This window comes from Phocoena phocoena, chromosome 4 (assembly GCF_963924675.1).
Source record: "Phocoena phocoena chromosome 4, mPhoPho1.1, whole genome shotgun sequence".
In the NCBI taxonomy this organism is placed as follows: domain Eukaryota; kingdom Metazoa; phylum Chordata; class Mammalia; order Artiodactyla; family Phocoenidae; genus Phocoena; species Phocoena phocoena.
In genome coordinates, this window is record NC_089222.1 from 133,160,267 (window position 1) to 133,175,233 (window position 14,967).

Sequence of the window (14,967 nt, forward strand, 5' to 3'; positions counted from 1 at the left end):
TGTAAAGCAGCTATACTCCAATAAAAATTAATTAAAAGAATTAACCTGAGGTTCTTAACCAGAAGCTTCTCGATGGACCTTGGAGGACCCGTGGATCCCCTGAAATGATATGCAAAAGGGTGGTCTCTTGTGTTGATCCCAAAAGATCCAAATTTTTCATCTGATTCGCAAAGGAATCTGTGACCAAAGGTTAGGAATCTCTGGATGCTGATGTCACTTCTCAGCTCAGGGAACATATTTATTATCCCTGAACCATTTAAACTAAGTGTAAAACAAAACAAAATTTTAAAAATCAACACGACTTTTATAGGAACTCAAGATCTTCTTCTGATCGTGCTGTACCCTTTATCTTGCTGAAATCACCAATCCTATTAACTTGTTTATCCAAGCAAGAAAGTCATCAGGGATAGAGCCTTCTGAAGTCATCTTTGGCATTTCTCCAAAAAAGACATACAGATGGCCAACAGGCACATGAAAAGATGCTCAACATCGCTAATTATTAGAGAAATGCAAATCAAAACTGCGATGAGGTATATCACCTCACACCAGTCAGAATGGCCATCATTAAAATGTCTACAAGTAACGAACGCCGGAGAGGGTGTGGCGAAAAGGGAACGCTAATACACAGTTGGTGGGAATGTAAGTTGGTGCAGCCACTGTGGAAAACAGTATGAACGTTCCTCAAAAAACTAAAAATAGAGCTACCATATGATCCAGCAATCCCCCTCCTGGGCGTATATATGCAGACAAAACTATAATTCAAAAAGATACACGCACCCCTATGTTCACAGCAGCACTATTCACAATAGCCAAGACAGGGAAACAACCTAAATGTCCATTGACAGATGAATGGATAAAGAAGATGTGGTGCGTATATACGGTGGAATACTACTCAGCCATAAATAATAATAATAATGCCATTTGCAGCAACACAGATGGAACTAGAGATTATCATACTAAGTGAAGTAAGTCAAAGACAATACCATACGATATCACTTACATGTGGAATCTAAAATATGACACAAATGAACTTACCTACGAAACAGAAATAGACTCAGACGTAGAGAACAGACTTGTTGCCGAGGGGAAGGTGGCGGGGAGATGGAGTGGGAGGTTGGGATTAGCAGATGCAAATTATTATACATAGAATGAATAAATAACAAGGTCCTACTGTATAGCACAGGGAACTATATTCGATATCCTGTGATACACCGTAATGGAAAAGAACATGAAAAAGAATGTATATGTATGTATAACTGAATCAGTTTGCTGTAAAGTAGAAGTTAACACAACATTGTAAATCAACTATACTTCAATTAAAAAAAATACAAATAAAAAATAAAGTCGCCTTTGGTCATCTCTCTCAGGGACTGCTGATTCGGGCCACGGTAGTGGACAGTTACTATTTTCTTTTCAGCCCACCACCCTGTTTGGCTTCCGTACCAGAACTGGGGGGTTTTGATGTTAAAATCTGAGGGCACGTGAGCTGAAACCTGTTTGAACATGGGGAGGCAGTGTGGTGTGGGTTCGCTTCTGAAGAAAGGACCCTGGTCTGTGGGTCAGAAGACCTGGACTTCAATCTAGTCGTGAGACCCTGTCACCTAATCTCCTTAGGTTGACTTCCTCCCCTGAAAAGTGATGGGAGAGTTGGCAACTCGCAATCAGGCTGAAATGAACCCCCACAGAGGTGCTCAGGGGCCAGGAGCTCTGTCTTCTGTCAATCCCACTCCATATACCACAGCGGGAAGAGGGTGTCAGAAGCTGGACCAGCACACAAACCTTAGCACCAGCGCCACGTCCCCGCGAGGAGCTCTGGGGGGGCCCCCCTGCTCCCTCCCAAGGTGGCGGCCCCCTGAGACATCCTCAGCCAGCTGTTCACATTCTTTCATCTCCCAAGTGGATGAATGAAGCCCTCCTCAGGCGTTATGCAGGACAGCTCCAAGCCAAAGCTTCCCTTTCAAGCACAGAACCTGGCTCAAGGACACTCCATCGAATGGCAGTTTCCTTGCTCCCCCTCACCCGCTGATAGTCTTAGAAACACAGGAGAGCTGAACTCTACACAATTAAACAAAACTTTACCATCATAACCCATAACCATTATTTACGGAGCATCTAATACATGCAAGATATTGTGCCAGGAGTTTTACATTCATTCCCGTGTGGAACCCTCATTCAAGAGGCACTGAGATCCTTCTAGGTTACATAGGTAACAGGGTTCAAACTCACAAGCTCAGACCTGCTGGACTCCAGAACCTCTTCTTTGCCTGACACCAGGCTGCCCCTTCCTCTGTCTGTTAACCATGGGAACACTGAGAGTAAAGTTCAGGCCAAAATACCAATGAGGCATTCATTGAATCAAGGGGCAAGCTACTTGGGATTTTACAGAAGTCAGTACAAATAAACCCTGCTTTCAGTAGTCTGGGTAAATCCTCCCAACAAATGAGTAGCAGACTGACTGACAAGATAAAACTTTTATGCAGGAGGTACACGACACATACTCAAGTATACTGAATTGGACAAATATAATTTCTCAGCACTTAGTGTGTGGCAGACACATTTTTTGATCATTTTCAAATAAAAAGATGTTGTTCATGTTAGTTCAGATAAAGCATATTGTCTCTCAGGCTCAGAGGCCATGATCTTGGCGAAATGCCTGCCAGGAGCTCTTTTCTGGGGAGTAAAACTGCTGACAGGACTATTACAGATTCAACCACATCACCAGGGCAGATGAGGAGGCCTTAATATCTACGATCCAAACTTGCTGGAGAGGGCCCCTGGGTCAGCAACTTTTACCAACAAAAAAAAAAAGAAAAAAAGAATTCTTTTCAAGGAAGCCTCCACACCCACTGCCTCTTAAAATACACTGTTTGGAACATAGTGGGTTCTCAAGAAATCGTGCTGGATGTGAACACAACAAACTTAGACTAGGAAGTGTGGGTGGAGGGACAGTGTTGTGAATAATTCTGGGGTTTGTTTCAAGTCATTAAAGATCTTCACTCAACACGTAAAGTCGATACAAAAATAAGACTTCCGTTCACTTTATACACTCTGCAAAAGGCTTCCATGCATGGAATCCCACTTGGTTCTCCTAATGGCCCTGTCAGAGGCTGGTGTCACTCACCCTGGTCAGAGAAGGAGCCAGTGGTGGAGTGACTTGCCCAAGGTCACCGTTTAGTAAGGAGTGAGCCGGGATACAAATGTACTTCTTAGGATTCCTAGTCCTGTTGCACTTTGCGTTACATTAAGCTACCACAGTGCTTTATGAGACACCACACTGAGATGGTCTCATTTTCACATATTAACAATGTTAGAAGGCGACAAGCCAAAGAATGGAAATGTCGTACAACAATTACACATGAGAACTTTCAGTGATACCACCTCTGCCCCTCTTCTGGGGGTGGCCATGACTCAAAGGCTCACAGCCCCATCAGTGGGGAGTGGGGGGAAGCAGAGGTCCAACTGTCCCCCAGTGTTGGAGACCTGGAGATAGGGAGCCAGAATACCACCTGGCACCCCGTCAAATCTTACACAGAATGTGCGCTAACTTAGCATTGTTCCAGGTAAAAGTGACAGTCAGAGGTGAGGTTCCTTTTAACTGCTGAGGGCCAGGAGACCATTTCTTCCAATCAGGTCTGCAATGCCAATCTGGCAACGTCTTCAGGACAGAGCCTGCAGTGCCTTTCAGGTGACCCTTTAATAGGGCACCTATCTCACCTGCGTCCCAACCTGTCAAGTTGCCAGTGTAGGAAGAGCCCGGCCAGGGTAGGCAGGGGGACCACAGCGGGGTAATTCAGTCGTTTCTATCATCATAATCTTGCTTCAGAAGAGAAATGGATAAAAATTCAAGGAGTGCACCTAGAGGCAACATTCACACTCACCTTCTCAAACCTCAGAATCAGCCTTTTTAATAATTTTGTTTCTAACACAAAGTTTGATATAAACACAAAACTACCTTGAGTCCTCAATTCATACAACACTAATAATAATGAAAATTACATCAACTTACAGATTGTCCCTTATGGGTAGCTTCTAAAGTACCAAGCGCTGGCCTTCACATTCCATTTTCTCAGAAACTTTATTATTATTCCCATTTGACAGATGAAGAAATTAAGGCTTCCAGAGACTTAAAAATTGTGCCCAGGGCTTCCCTGGTGGCGCAGTGGTTGAGAATCTGCCTGCCAATGCAGGGGACACGGGTTTGAGCCCTGGTCTGGGAAGATCCCACATGCCGCGGAGCAACTGGGCCCGTGCGCCACAACTACTGAGCCTGCGCGTCTGGAGCCTGTGCTCCGCAACAACAGAGGCCTCGATAGTGAGAGGCCCGCGCACCGTGATGAAGAGTGGCCCCCGCTTGCCACAACTAGAGAAAGCCCTCGCACAGAGACGAAGACCCAACACAGCCATACATAAATTAATTAATTAAAAAAAAATTGTGCCCAAAGTTACTCAGGTAAGAAGACGTGGAGCCAGGATATCTGGCTTGGACACCATCGGCAAAACTTGTCCTTCAGTGGATGAATGGGGGCTGTGGGGGGAGTGTTATATACATACAGTGGAATATTATTCAGCCTTAAAAAGGAAGGTGCTTGTGACACAGGGTACAACGTGTGAACCTTGAGGATATCAGCCTAAATGAAATAAGCCTGTCACAAAAAGACAAATACTACGTGATTCCACTCTTACAAGGTCTCTAGAGCCAAATTCACTGAGACAGAAAGTAGAACGGTGGTTGCCAGGGGCTGGGGAAAGGGGGAAACAGAGAACTATTGTTTAATGGGGACAGAATTTCAGTTCTACAAGATGAAAAGAGTTCTGAAGATGAAGGGTACACAACAGTATGAATGTACTTAATACCCCTCAACCATACACTTAAAAATGCCAAGATGGTAAATGTCATGTGTACTTTTACCACAGTTTAAAATATCTTTTAAAAAAGAAGAGGAAAAGGTCAAACACAGACTCCTTTAACCTATATCAACCCAGAGGAATATATAGTAAATTTCAATTATTCTAATATAGAAATCTACAGTGGTACAAAAAAGAAAAAACTGTATCCCCAGACGACTTGTATATGGGGATTTAAAATTCCAAAATAAAATTAGAGACCTGAGATTTTGAATACTTAAAAACAAAACAAAACAAAAAAACTTGCTCTTGGGCAGGAACACAGACAATCCAGTGCCAATTTCCTTTGCCCTCCTCCCCAGGTTCCCCACCATCCCATCTGCCCATTATATTTAGACACCCTTCCCAAGAGAATTGAGCCTCAAAATAACCCTTGAATAACTCTGACTTGCACTGAAGCAAGACCAGAAGGTGAACACCACGCACTGCTGGCCAGGTCAGAGCACACCTGCCGTTTTCCAGCTGACCTCAGTGGTATTCGCTGGACACCCTGGTGGCCAATACACCTTTCAAGGCAAATGGGCCCAATCTGGATTCCGGATCTGAAGCACCACCTTGCAAACTACCAACCCATCCTCAACACAAGCCAGGACTCCCAGAACTCCACCACAGGGAATTACAGGACCAGAAACCAGAAGAGGACAGAGGCATGCAGGACTACTTGATACGTTATTATCTCCACGTTAATTACCATTACTAACGAAGGTAACGGGTCTTCCTTTCATAAGTAAGATATGTTTTAAGTCTTTGAAAAATGTTTTCACACCCACTCTTTCATGCCCTGGACCCCGAAGCAGGTGAGTCGAGCATCTTTACCCCACTGCTCGGAAGAGCAACTAGAAGTCAGGGTTTGTCCAAGGTCAAAAACTAGTTGGCTGCAGCGTAGAACTGGAACCCACCCATGTCATTCCTTCCGCAACACCTCCCTCCAGAGAGAGGGCTGGCCAGCCTTGCAAGGAACAGGAAATTGAAATGGCTCCTGGTAAGGCAGTCAGCCTGCCAACCTCTGAGAGAAGCTGACAAATGACCAGAGCCCGCCCTGAATCAAAAACACCTCCTCCAGCGAGCGGCCGACTAACCTCTTCCCACCTGTGGCGCTGAAGAAATAAGTTCCCAGAGTCCACACCCCACCATCCCCATCTGTCCACGGATAGAACCACGTTAGGAAGGAAGGAGCGAGATGCCGTTGAAGAGCTGAGTTGGAGAGGCAGCTTCCCAATGTGAACTTATCAGCTTTATTCCCACTCTCATCACATTCCTGACACACATCTACGCTTACTCCTTAATCCCCACCCCTTCACCACAGAACTGCAAGAGGGCGAAGCAGAAGAGCGCTGCATCTCCAGAGAAACGGCATCGGCTGCAGCACCCACCAGGCAAACACGGTAAAACCCGGCTAAAAGATGGGAATCGTGTAAGAGCAAACTCATGCACTTAAAGCCATGCATCATTTCCAAAATATTGACACAGATTCCAGTCACTTTACCTGAGTTGTTTTTGCTCTTCTGCCTTGCATGCTGTTGTTATGGCTCATTTGTGGGTTGGTGGCACCTTCAGAAAGACAGTGAGATTTCCTACAGGGAAGTGTGTTATAATTACTGTACGGAAGAGCCTCTTCGGCAGCAGCCGGTGGCATCTTATGGTTCCCAAGATCAGGAATATCAGACACCAAATTCCGACAGTAGCCTGCAAATTTGCCCCTCCGCCCCCCGTCTGCCGTCACCCCGGAGGTTTTCTGGGGAGCATACAAATCCCCCAGTGAATTGGCACGTTGACAGGTACTGAGCTGCCGCGGACTCGCCGGGGCTTCCATCCCCCGAGTCTCCTCGCAATCTTTCTCTTCGGCAGAACCCAAGATCTCTTCGTTGCTTGTTAAATGTTCTTGGCTCAGATCAGAGAGTGAGAATTCCAGGCTGTCTTCCCGCCAGATGTCTGCAGATTTGGAGCGTTTCTTCTTAAAGCTCGCCGTCTCCGTGAAAGTGGGCCCATCGGATGTATAGGGATGCTGCCTCCTGCCTCCCTCCGCCAAGTACGTAGCGTCATCCCCGTAAAGCCTGCTCTCCTCCGAGTCTGGCATGCTCTGCACAGAGGCTGCTGCGAGGACAATGCTGCTGCCTACACTGGGACTGACAGAAGAATCCGTGTAAGACACGGGTCTCAAGCCCATATCCACTCGGTCCACCCAAATGGGGCTCCCGAAGTCCTCCAGGGTGCCTTCTTGGGAGAAGGGCTCCAAGCCATTTTCAGCCAGGGACTGGGGGATACTGGGAGTGCTGCTGGATCGGGTGGTCACTTCGGAGGTCCTGTGGATCACCTTCCCCGAGGAGGCGTGCCTGGTCCGCCGCACCTTGTGCGACAGGCGCAGGGAGCGCGACGTGTGTTTGCGCCCCAGGCTTGCATGCTTTTCTCCATAAAACTCATGCACTACATTTTGACTTTCTGCGTTTCCCATGGTTTTATGGTCTGTAGCAAAGAAAAAAAAAAAGGAGGGGATCATTGAGTCATCCAATGGGTATAGGCAGTTAACAGGAAGAGTTCAGCACACAGGGACAGCAGCCAGCTTGGCAGATAACAGCACGCCTATATGCACCTGGCAGGTACTTGGACTTTTACGTGGTAGCAGGTGAGAACTAACATCATGTACTGAGATTACTCCTGCGGAGATATGAAATAAGAACATAAATAAGATCATTAGAGAATTACACTTGTTCATTGAGCTGGCAACCGTTGTCTTCTTCTACTTAAACTCTACAGGTGTATATTTAAAGTTCTATGCCTATCCATAAACTAAAAACTCTGAAAAGTACAAACCAAGGTGTCTGCCAAATGAGTAACTTTCTGTTTGAAATTACACATTTCAAAAAACCAAACAAAACTCAGAGGTGCACTGGATAACCTCCCTCTCTCCCAATGGTTTTGTTTCATTCTGACTCCATCTACACTTCAAAATCAATCAAAAATGGAAAAGCTCAAGATGTAAGTCCAATCAACTCTTCCTGAGAAATCGAAGTCAAGAAGGAAAAGGTTTTTAGCTTAATTCCACAGCATTCTGAAAACCCTGATCGGGAGGTTCGGGTAGGGGCTGTGACATGGGATAGGGAGAGGGAGATGGGCAAAATGAAATAGGAACCCCACTCTCTGCTTAGCAGCTAAACTAATGGGTTTATTTCTGGGAGCAAATCCAACCTGAGAACATCAATCTGGTACAGAGTGCCCTGCAAACAGAAATTCACATGATGAAATCACTAAATATCATTCAGCCTTTTGGGGCTACCCAGGTTAATTCAACTCCTTCCTTAACATTTTTCCAGTCTCTCTCATTGGTCTGAGGACGGTTACCCAGAGTGGAAAATAGAAAAATCCTCAAAGTTCAACATGTGTGACTCTATAATTAGCCTTATTCTCCTTGCTCAGCAACGAGGTTTCTCTAGACTAGTTAAGTGGTATACACTTAAGATACACACATGAAAATGGCCAGAAAGGAAAGAAGAAAAACAGAGTAGCTGGGCACATCCCTGAGCTGATTCTTCCAATCATCTACATAGTCGTTCATTCAGAAAATATATACTGAGCACCTACCACATTCTAGAAGCCAGAGATACAGCAGACAACAAAAGACACACATTCCCCATGCTCATGAAACTTACATTCTAGCCAGGGAAGGGATACAATAAACAAAAAAGTGAAAGGTACCAGAGGAAAACAGGAACAAATTTATTGTAACCATTACAGTTTGAAACACCTTGAAACATAATATACATTCACATTGATCCAGAACCACTCTATAATCCCACTGTTCAGTCTCAAAGGTTGCTTAAACTCCTATAAGCACATCTTCACTGAAATGAAATTTGTGGCAACAGGAAGGAAAAAACCTCCTCCATTGAATCTTCCGAAGAGTTCAGAGGTAATTCATACAGACACCAGATGTGAAGCTACTCCCATACTGGAATATTCCCTACCAGGTCACACGTCGTATGATTCTGAGAGCGAAGTTTCCAAGAAAGAGAATCTTCCTTTTACTAGTAGCAAGCATACTTCAAAGCAATAAGTTCACGCCTCCCTGGCTGACGTCTTTAAGAAGCCAAGAAAAAACACAGAAACTCAACTTGGTGTAGGGAAAATGAAAAGATGCACTGTCCATGCATAACTTGTGTTATCTACATTCCTAAGAATATCATGTACTACATTTTTGCAAGTAAAATAAATAAGCATCTAAAGTAACGCTAAAGGCCATGACCAATTTCTCAGGGTTCTTGATTTCTTTTCTTAAGCGTACATTAAGATCTCTGGATGTGTCTATGTATCTATATGTTTTGCCAGTGAGTAATTAAAAGCTTAGAATAGGCGTTGGCCACAGTCCCATTTTAAGAATCACATAGATTTAAAGTTAAAAGAAGGAAAGAATGATGGTGATAGAAACTGAGGTATAGAAAGGCAAAACTGTCACCTCAAATGTGCTAGGAGGTACCCTCCTCTACTGTATACATCAAAAGTTTGCAAATATAAATTCACAGGCATATTCTCAACAACAAATTTCTGGTTAGGCTTGTTTCTGCCAACAGAAAACTAATCAAGTTAAAAGCCTCAGGAGAGGTTTCCTAAAGGAAATGGCCCCAACCTTCAAGAATTACAGCACTCCCTGCATTGCTCTGACGGGTCTGTTATATTAATAGCATTTTTAGTAGCAAGATTCTTTTCAGCCAGCCAAGGTAGGAAAGAAGCCATTTTTATCTTTAGAACTAGAGTTTAGAGATGAATGCCAAATCTCTTAAATCCTACCGAGAAGAAATTCTCAGGGGATGATCTAAGCAGAGTCAGCAGGAAGTCTGAAGCAACTCAACTTAGCAGAAAAATGTTTCTAGGGACTGCTGAAACACCCCTTCATTTAAAAGCTTTTCCTGAAAGGTCAGTGAGAACCACGAAGGCCCACGTGGGGGACCCTGAAATAACATAAGCATGAAAAATTAAAATTGCTTATTGCATACAACAAACACAATCTCCTTTTTCAGGGACAACCCCCATCCCACGGGCAACCCCCAGAACATGGGTGAATTGAAAATCCTAACCCTTTTCACACACAAATGTAAAATGCCAGCTACTTTCAGCATCTTCATTTCTTCCTGCTCTCTCCTACTTAACCCTTATCATTTATTTTTATTACAAACAAAAACCTTGGTTTATATTTTACGGTTGCACAGGCTTTGTTTGTTCCTGTGAGTCTGGAAGCAACTCTGGGCAGAAAGTGGCTTTCACTTTTTCTGTAGCCTCTAGAGAGACTACAAGTGTTCTATGTGTGATGAGTCAATAAATGTTCATGCATTTTAGTAACAAAAGCAAAAAGTAGTGATCAGCACTTTACCAACATAATCATCACACAGTCACTAGGTAAGAGGGGAAAGATTAAGGGGGAGGAGAACAGGTTGAAATGCAAAAACTGGGCTAGAAATAGAAGAGCAGAGCATCAGAATGAAGGTGCTCGATTGCAAGCTGGAAAATGTTACCATTTTTTAACTCATTACACTCGTTACTGATTTCCTTATGTCGAATGTTAGTGGCCCCAAATAGCTTGCACTTTCTGGGGGTAGTTAGTGGGAGGGATATTAAGCAGGAAGTAGTGCGCAAGACTGTAACATAGGAACAGTTCTCCGAATTCAAACCTCAAGTCTTACACTTTCTTTCCAATGGTCTAAGATCTGGCTTCCTGGCCTGCCCCAGGGCCTTTGCTCATGCTCCATCCTCTGCCTGCAACCCTCCAGTTTTCAGGAATCTACATCTGGCTCACTCTTTCCAGTTTGTTCCGATCTTGATTCAAATATCACCTTCTCAGAAAGGCCTTTCCTGGCGTCCCTATCAAAAGGACAACCCTCAGAACTCAACATTTCTTATCCCTCTTCTTTGACTTTTTCCCCCTCCTTAGCATTTATCATAATTGTAACAAATGTGTTTCACTTACTTACCTTTTTTTGTTTATTTTTGGAGTATATTTGCTTTACAATGTTGTGTTAGTTTCTGCTGTACAACAAAGTGAATCAGCTATATGTTATATATATATCCCCTCTTGAGCCTCCCTCCCACCCACCCCCATCCCACCCCTCCAGGTCATCAAAGAGCACCAAGCTGAACTCCCTGTGCTATACAGCAGCTTCCCACTAGCTATCTATTTTACACATGGTAGTGTATATATGTCAATGCTACACTCTCAGTTTGTCAAACCCTCCCCTTCCCCCTCTGTGTCCACAAGTCCATTCTCTTCATCTGCGTGTGGTACACATATACAATGGAATATTACTCAGCCATAAAAAGGAATGAAATTGGGTGACGTGCAATGATGTGGATGAACCTAGAGTCTGTCATACAGAGTGAAGTAAGTCAGAAAGAGAAAAACAAATATCATATATTAACACATATATATGGAATCCAGAAAAATGATACTGATGAACCTATTTGCAGGGCAGGAAAAGATATACTTATCCTTTTTATTCTCTATCCTTCCCCACTAGAAACTAAGCCTCGGGGTAGGACTGAAAGTTTGCTTGTCTTATTTATTGCTGTATCTGCAGTGCCTAGAACACTGCCTGAAAGACAGTAGGTGCTCAGTGGAAAAATACTGCATGAATGAATGAATGACAAAAGAAACTTTAATCTAGAATGTAAAAATTCAAACTCATACAACTACAAGAGAAAACAGATGAGAATGTTAGCACAATGTGAACTAGAGAAAACACACATTGGCCTTAAATATGCCAGCTCTTCTACATCAGAGTGCCTAGACAACACACTGGTTTCCAGTCTGTGTGCTGTTCTCTGGGTCCCTTCCACCCGCAGACCAGCGCAGGTCCCTCACTCCAGGCCACTGGGCTTGGGACCACCCTGATCCGTGAACTGAGTTGAGGGCTTCAGCTTGCCCTGCTTCACTGTACTCCCCAAACTTCAATTATCTGGGCAGCGAATCAAGGCCTTGCTCCTGTCTCAGTTCACTTAATTCCCACATTCCTCCTCTTTTTGGAGCTATTCCCTCAGAAGTTTAGGAAAGGGGTTTGGAATCGAGAGGATACATCTCCTCGTTGTCAGGGTAGACAGTGCAGAACTGCTCAGCCTGAGATGATCCAGAGAAAATGGGGGCAAAGGAGACATAGTGACATGATGGGAAGGGGTCATCTGAAAGTAGATGATATCAGAAAATCAAGAGATTCTCAGGGCCAGAGACCAAGGACACTAGAGCGAGTGTGACTTTCCCATTCTTCCCAACACCATGATCTTTCTCTTTAAGTGAGGAGTTAAATTTTTCAAGTAATCATAGAAACTTCCTTTAAATCCCATCAAATTAAATACTACTATATAGCCGATTATGTTAGTTGTATACCTAGACTAACTTTGTTGGACTTAACAAACAAACTGGATGTATGAATGTGCTCTCAGAATGGAACTCGTTCGTATGTAAGGGGCTTACTGTACTCATTGAAATAGTTAAAAGGTATCTTAAGGAACTTTATCAATAAGTACAGGCAGCACTACATACAATAGCCAAGACACAGAAGCAGCCTAAACGTCCATTCACAGGTGAATGGATAAAGATGTATCTTTATCTATCTATCTATCTATACACACAAACACACATATACAATATGGAATATTACTCAGCCATAAAAAAGAATGAAATAATGCCACTTGCAGCAACATGAATGGACCTAGAGATTATCATACTAAGTGAAGTAAGTCAGACAGAGAAAGACAAATATCATACGATATCACTTAGGAATCTGAAAAAAAAAGACACAAATGAACTTATTTACAAAACAGAAATAGACCCACAGACATAGAAAACAAACTTATAGTTGCCAAAAGGGAAAGGGGGGAGGGATAAATTAGGAGTTTGGGATTAACGTATATACGCTACTATATATAAAATAGATAACCAACAAGGACCAACTGTAAAGCACAAGGAACTATACTCAGTAGTTTGTAATAAACTATAACAGAAAAGAATGTGAAAAAGAATAGATATATATATATATATATGTATGTATAACTGGATCACTGTGCTGTACACCCAAAACTAACACAACATTGTAAATCAACTATACTTCAATTTTAAAAAAAGGAAAAAAAAAAGGTACAGTCATTAGAATGGTTTATACATACATCTGGTAGGTGGTCCTTTCTCAGGGACAGCTTTTATAAATGTATTAGCCTACTAAGCCTTATGTGATAAAATAATATAGAACTATTCACACACACTGGAAAAAATGTCACATTCCTGGCTTTGGTAGTTTACTGCAATTATGTACAATGCAACCATTAGGAGAAACTAGGTTAAGGGTATACTTATTGTGTACGATTTCTATAATTATTTCAAAATAAAAAGTTAAAGCCTTAACTAACTGGAATATTCTGGTTAAATGAAATTTTTGTTTAAAAGTGAGGATTCTTCAACATGAAATGTTTTTGAATCCTCTTTTTCAACAAGTTAGGCAATAAAAAATAAGCATGTATTGAGCATTATCTAGTATAATATTATCAAGAAATACAAAGTAAACACAAAACAATGGTCTATAGTGAGACTAAATAGAGAAGTAGAGTTGATTAACTAGGAATTGGGCTTCTGTCTCTAACACAGTATGAACAAAACTGAAATGCTAATATTGGTACCAGCTAAGATGAAGTTAAGACACCACAGCTGATCTTTCTCCCAATGATAAATACCAAAAACTCTGGACCAAAGGAAAAACCAACTACCCGAGGAATTCCAAAGAATAAGCAAAAGCAGGTGGATTGGGGATGGGAGTCAAAACCCGAAGAAGCCACTCTAACAAGAGTGAGTTTCCCATTTTTGTTTTTATTACTTTACTCTTCCAGCCTTGCATGGAGGGTGAGCACACAGTCCAGCTGTGGCACAGGCAGCAAAAACTCCCGAGACATACCCCGTCATTCTAGCCAAAGAAACTAAGAATAATGATCCCTGCAAGTCATCTACACAAGTCCCAGGTTCACCCCTCAAGTGCACATACCTGGGACTGACCCAAAGCAAGACAGCAAAGGCTTTGAGAACTGAATTATGATATAAACCACAGCCCACCTCCCAGTCTAGCTCCCAAGTGGCACCTGTGTGGAATAAACCTACAGCCTCAGAGCAAAGGCTTTGAAAACTGAACTGACATGAGAGCCACCACCCACAGGAGGTCAGACAGAACTTGCCATCTGAACCTAGCCAGGTTGATTACCCGCTAAAAAAGCAAAAAAGAAAATTCAACGTTCTCTAGATGATTTTCACAGGACCTAGATTCTCCCAACAGAATACTCAAAATGTCCACAATGCATTCCAAAGAACCAGGAAAATCTAACCAGTTCTCAGGGGAAAGGACAGTCAATAGATGCCAACCCCAAGGTGACCCAGAGGTTGGAATTATCAAACTTTTAAAGCAACTTGTATAACTGTGTTCTCTGAGTAAAGGTAAACACTCTTGAAATAAATGAAAAATTTAATTGCTTGCAACATCTAGGCAAGATCACCGTGAACATCAATTATTATACATGAGTGGAGAAGTACAACACAAATGAAAAAGAAAGGTAAAACCTGTATGATCCAAGATATAACACGTAAGCTGAATTTTTCAATCATGCCAATGTGAGGTTTTCTTAGTACTGCATGAGAAAACATTCCAGTTAATAGAAAGCCACCCATGGTCAAAGTCTCTGGGCAGAGAGAACAAAGAAAAATACTCTACTAGTTTTAGTCAGAGGGAAAAAAGGGAGAGAAAGAAGAAGACACAAGGGAAATGAGAAATAACCTCATCACCTTGAGATCTAAGGAGGTTATAATAATATTTTTATGGTTTAGGATGTCTAATTCCCTAGATGAGACCAGAAGTTCAAGCAGTACTCCAAACAGATGACAGAATGCCCCACCCTTTAGCTGAAGAACAGGAATGTTCCACATGATCAAAGCCCAGCCTTGTGGGTCAGCCTGCCAGGGCTTGCCCTGTTCAGGAGTAGATAATCAAAAAGATAATTCTACTATTAGGGTCAAACGTCTCTGGAGCAAAACTCTTCTTATTCTCA

At 42.8% G+C, this 14,967-nt stretch overlaps 1 protein-coding gene across 3 annotated transcripts in view; it reads right to left on the reverse strand.

Annotated features, from left to right (window-relative positions):
- Nucleotides 1-7,357, reverse strand: part of TIAM1 (TIAM Rac1 associated GEF 1) — a 132,660-nt gene extending 125,303 nt beyond the window's left edge. For all 3 annotated transcript variants that reach the window (XM_065876071.1, XM_065876070.1, XM_065876069.1), the window contains exon 1: nt 6,392-7,357. In XM_065876071.1, coding sequence (XP_065732143.1) covers nt 6,392-7,357 — 966 coding nt within the window. The remainder of the gene's footprint in view (nt 1-6,391) is intronic.
- Between the last annotated feature and the right edge of the window lie 7,610 nt (nt 7,358-14,967).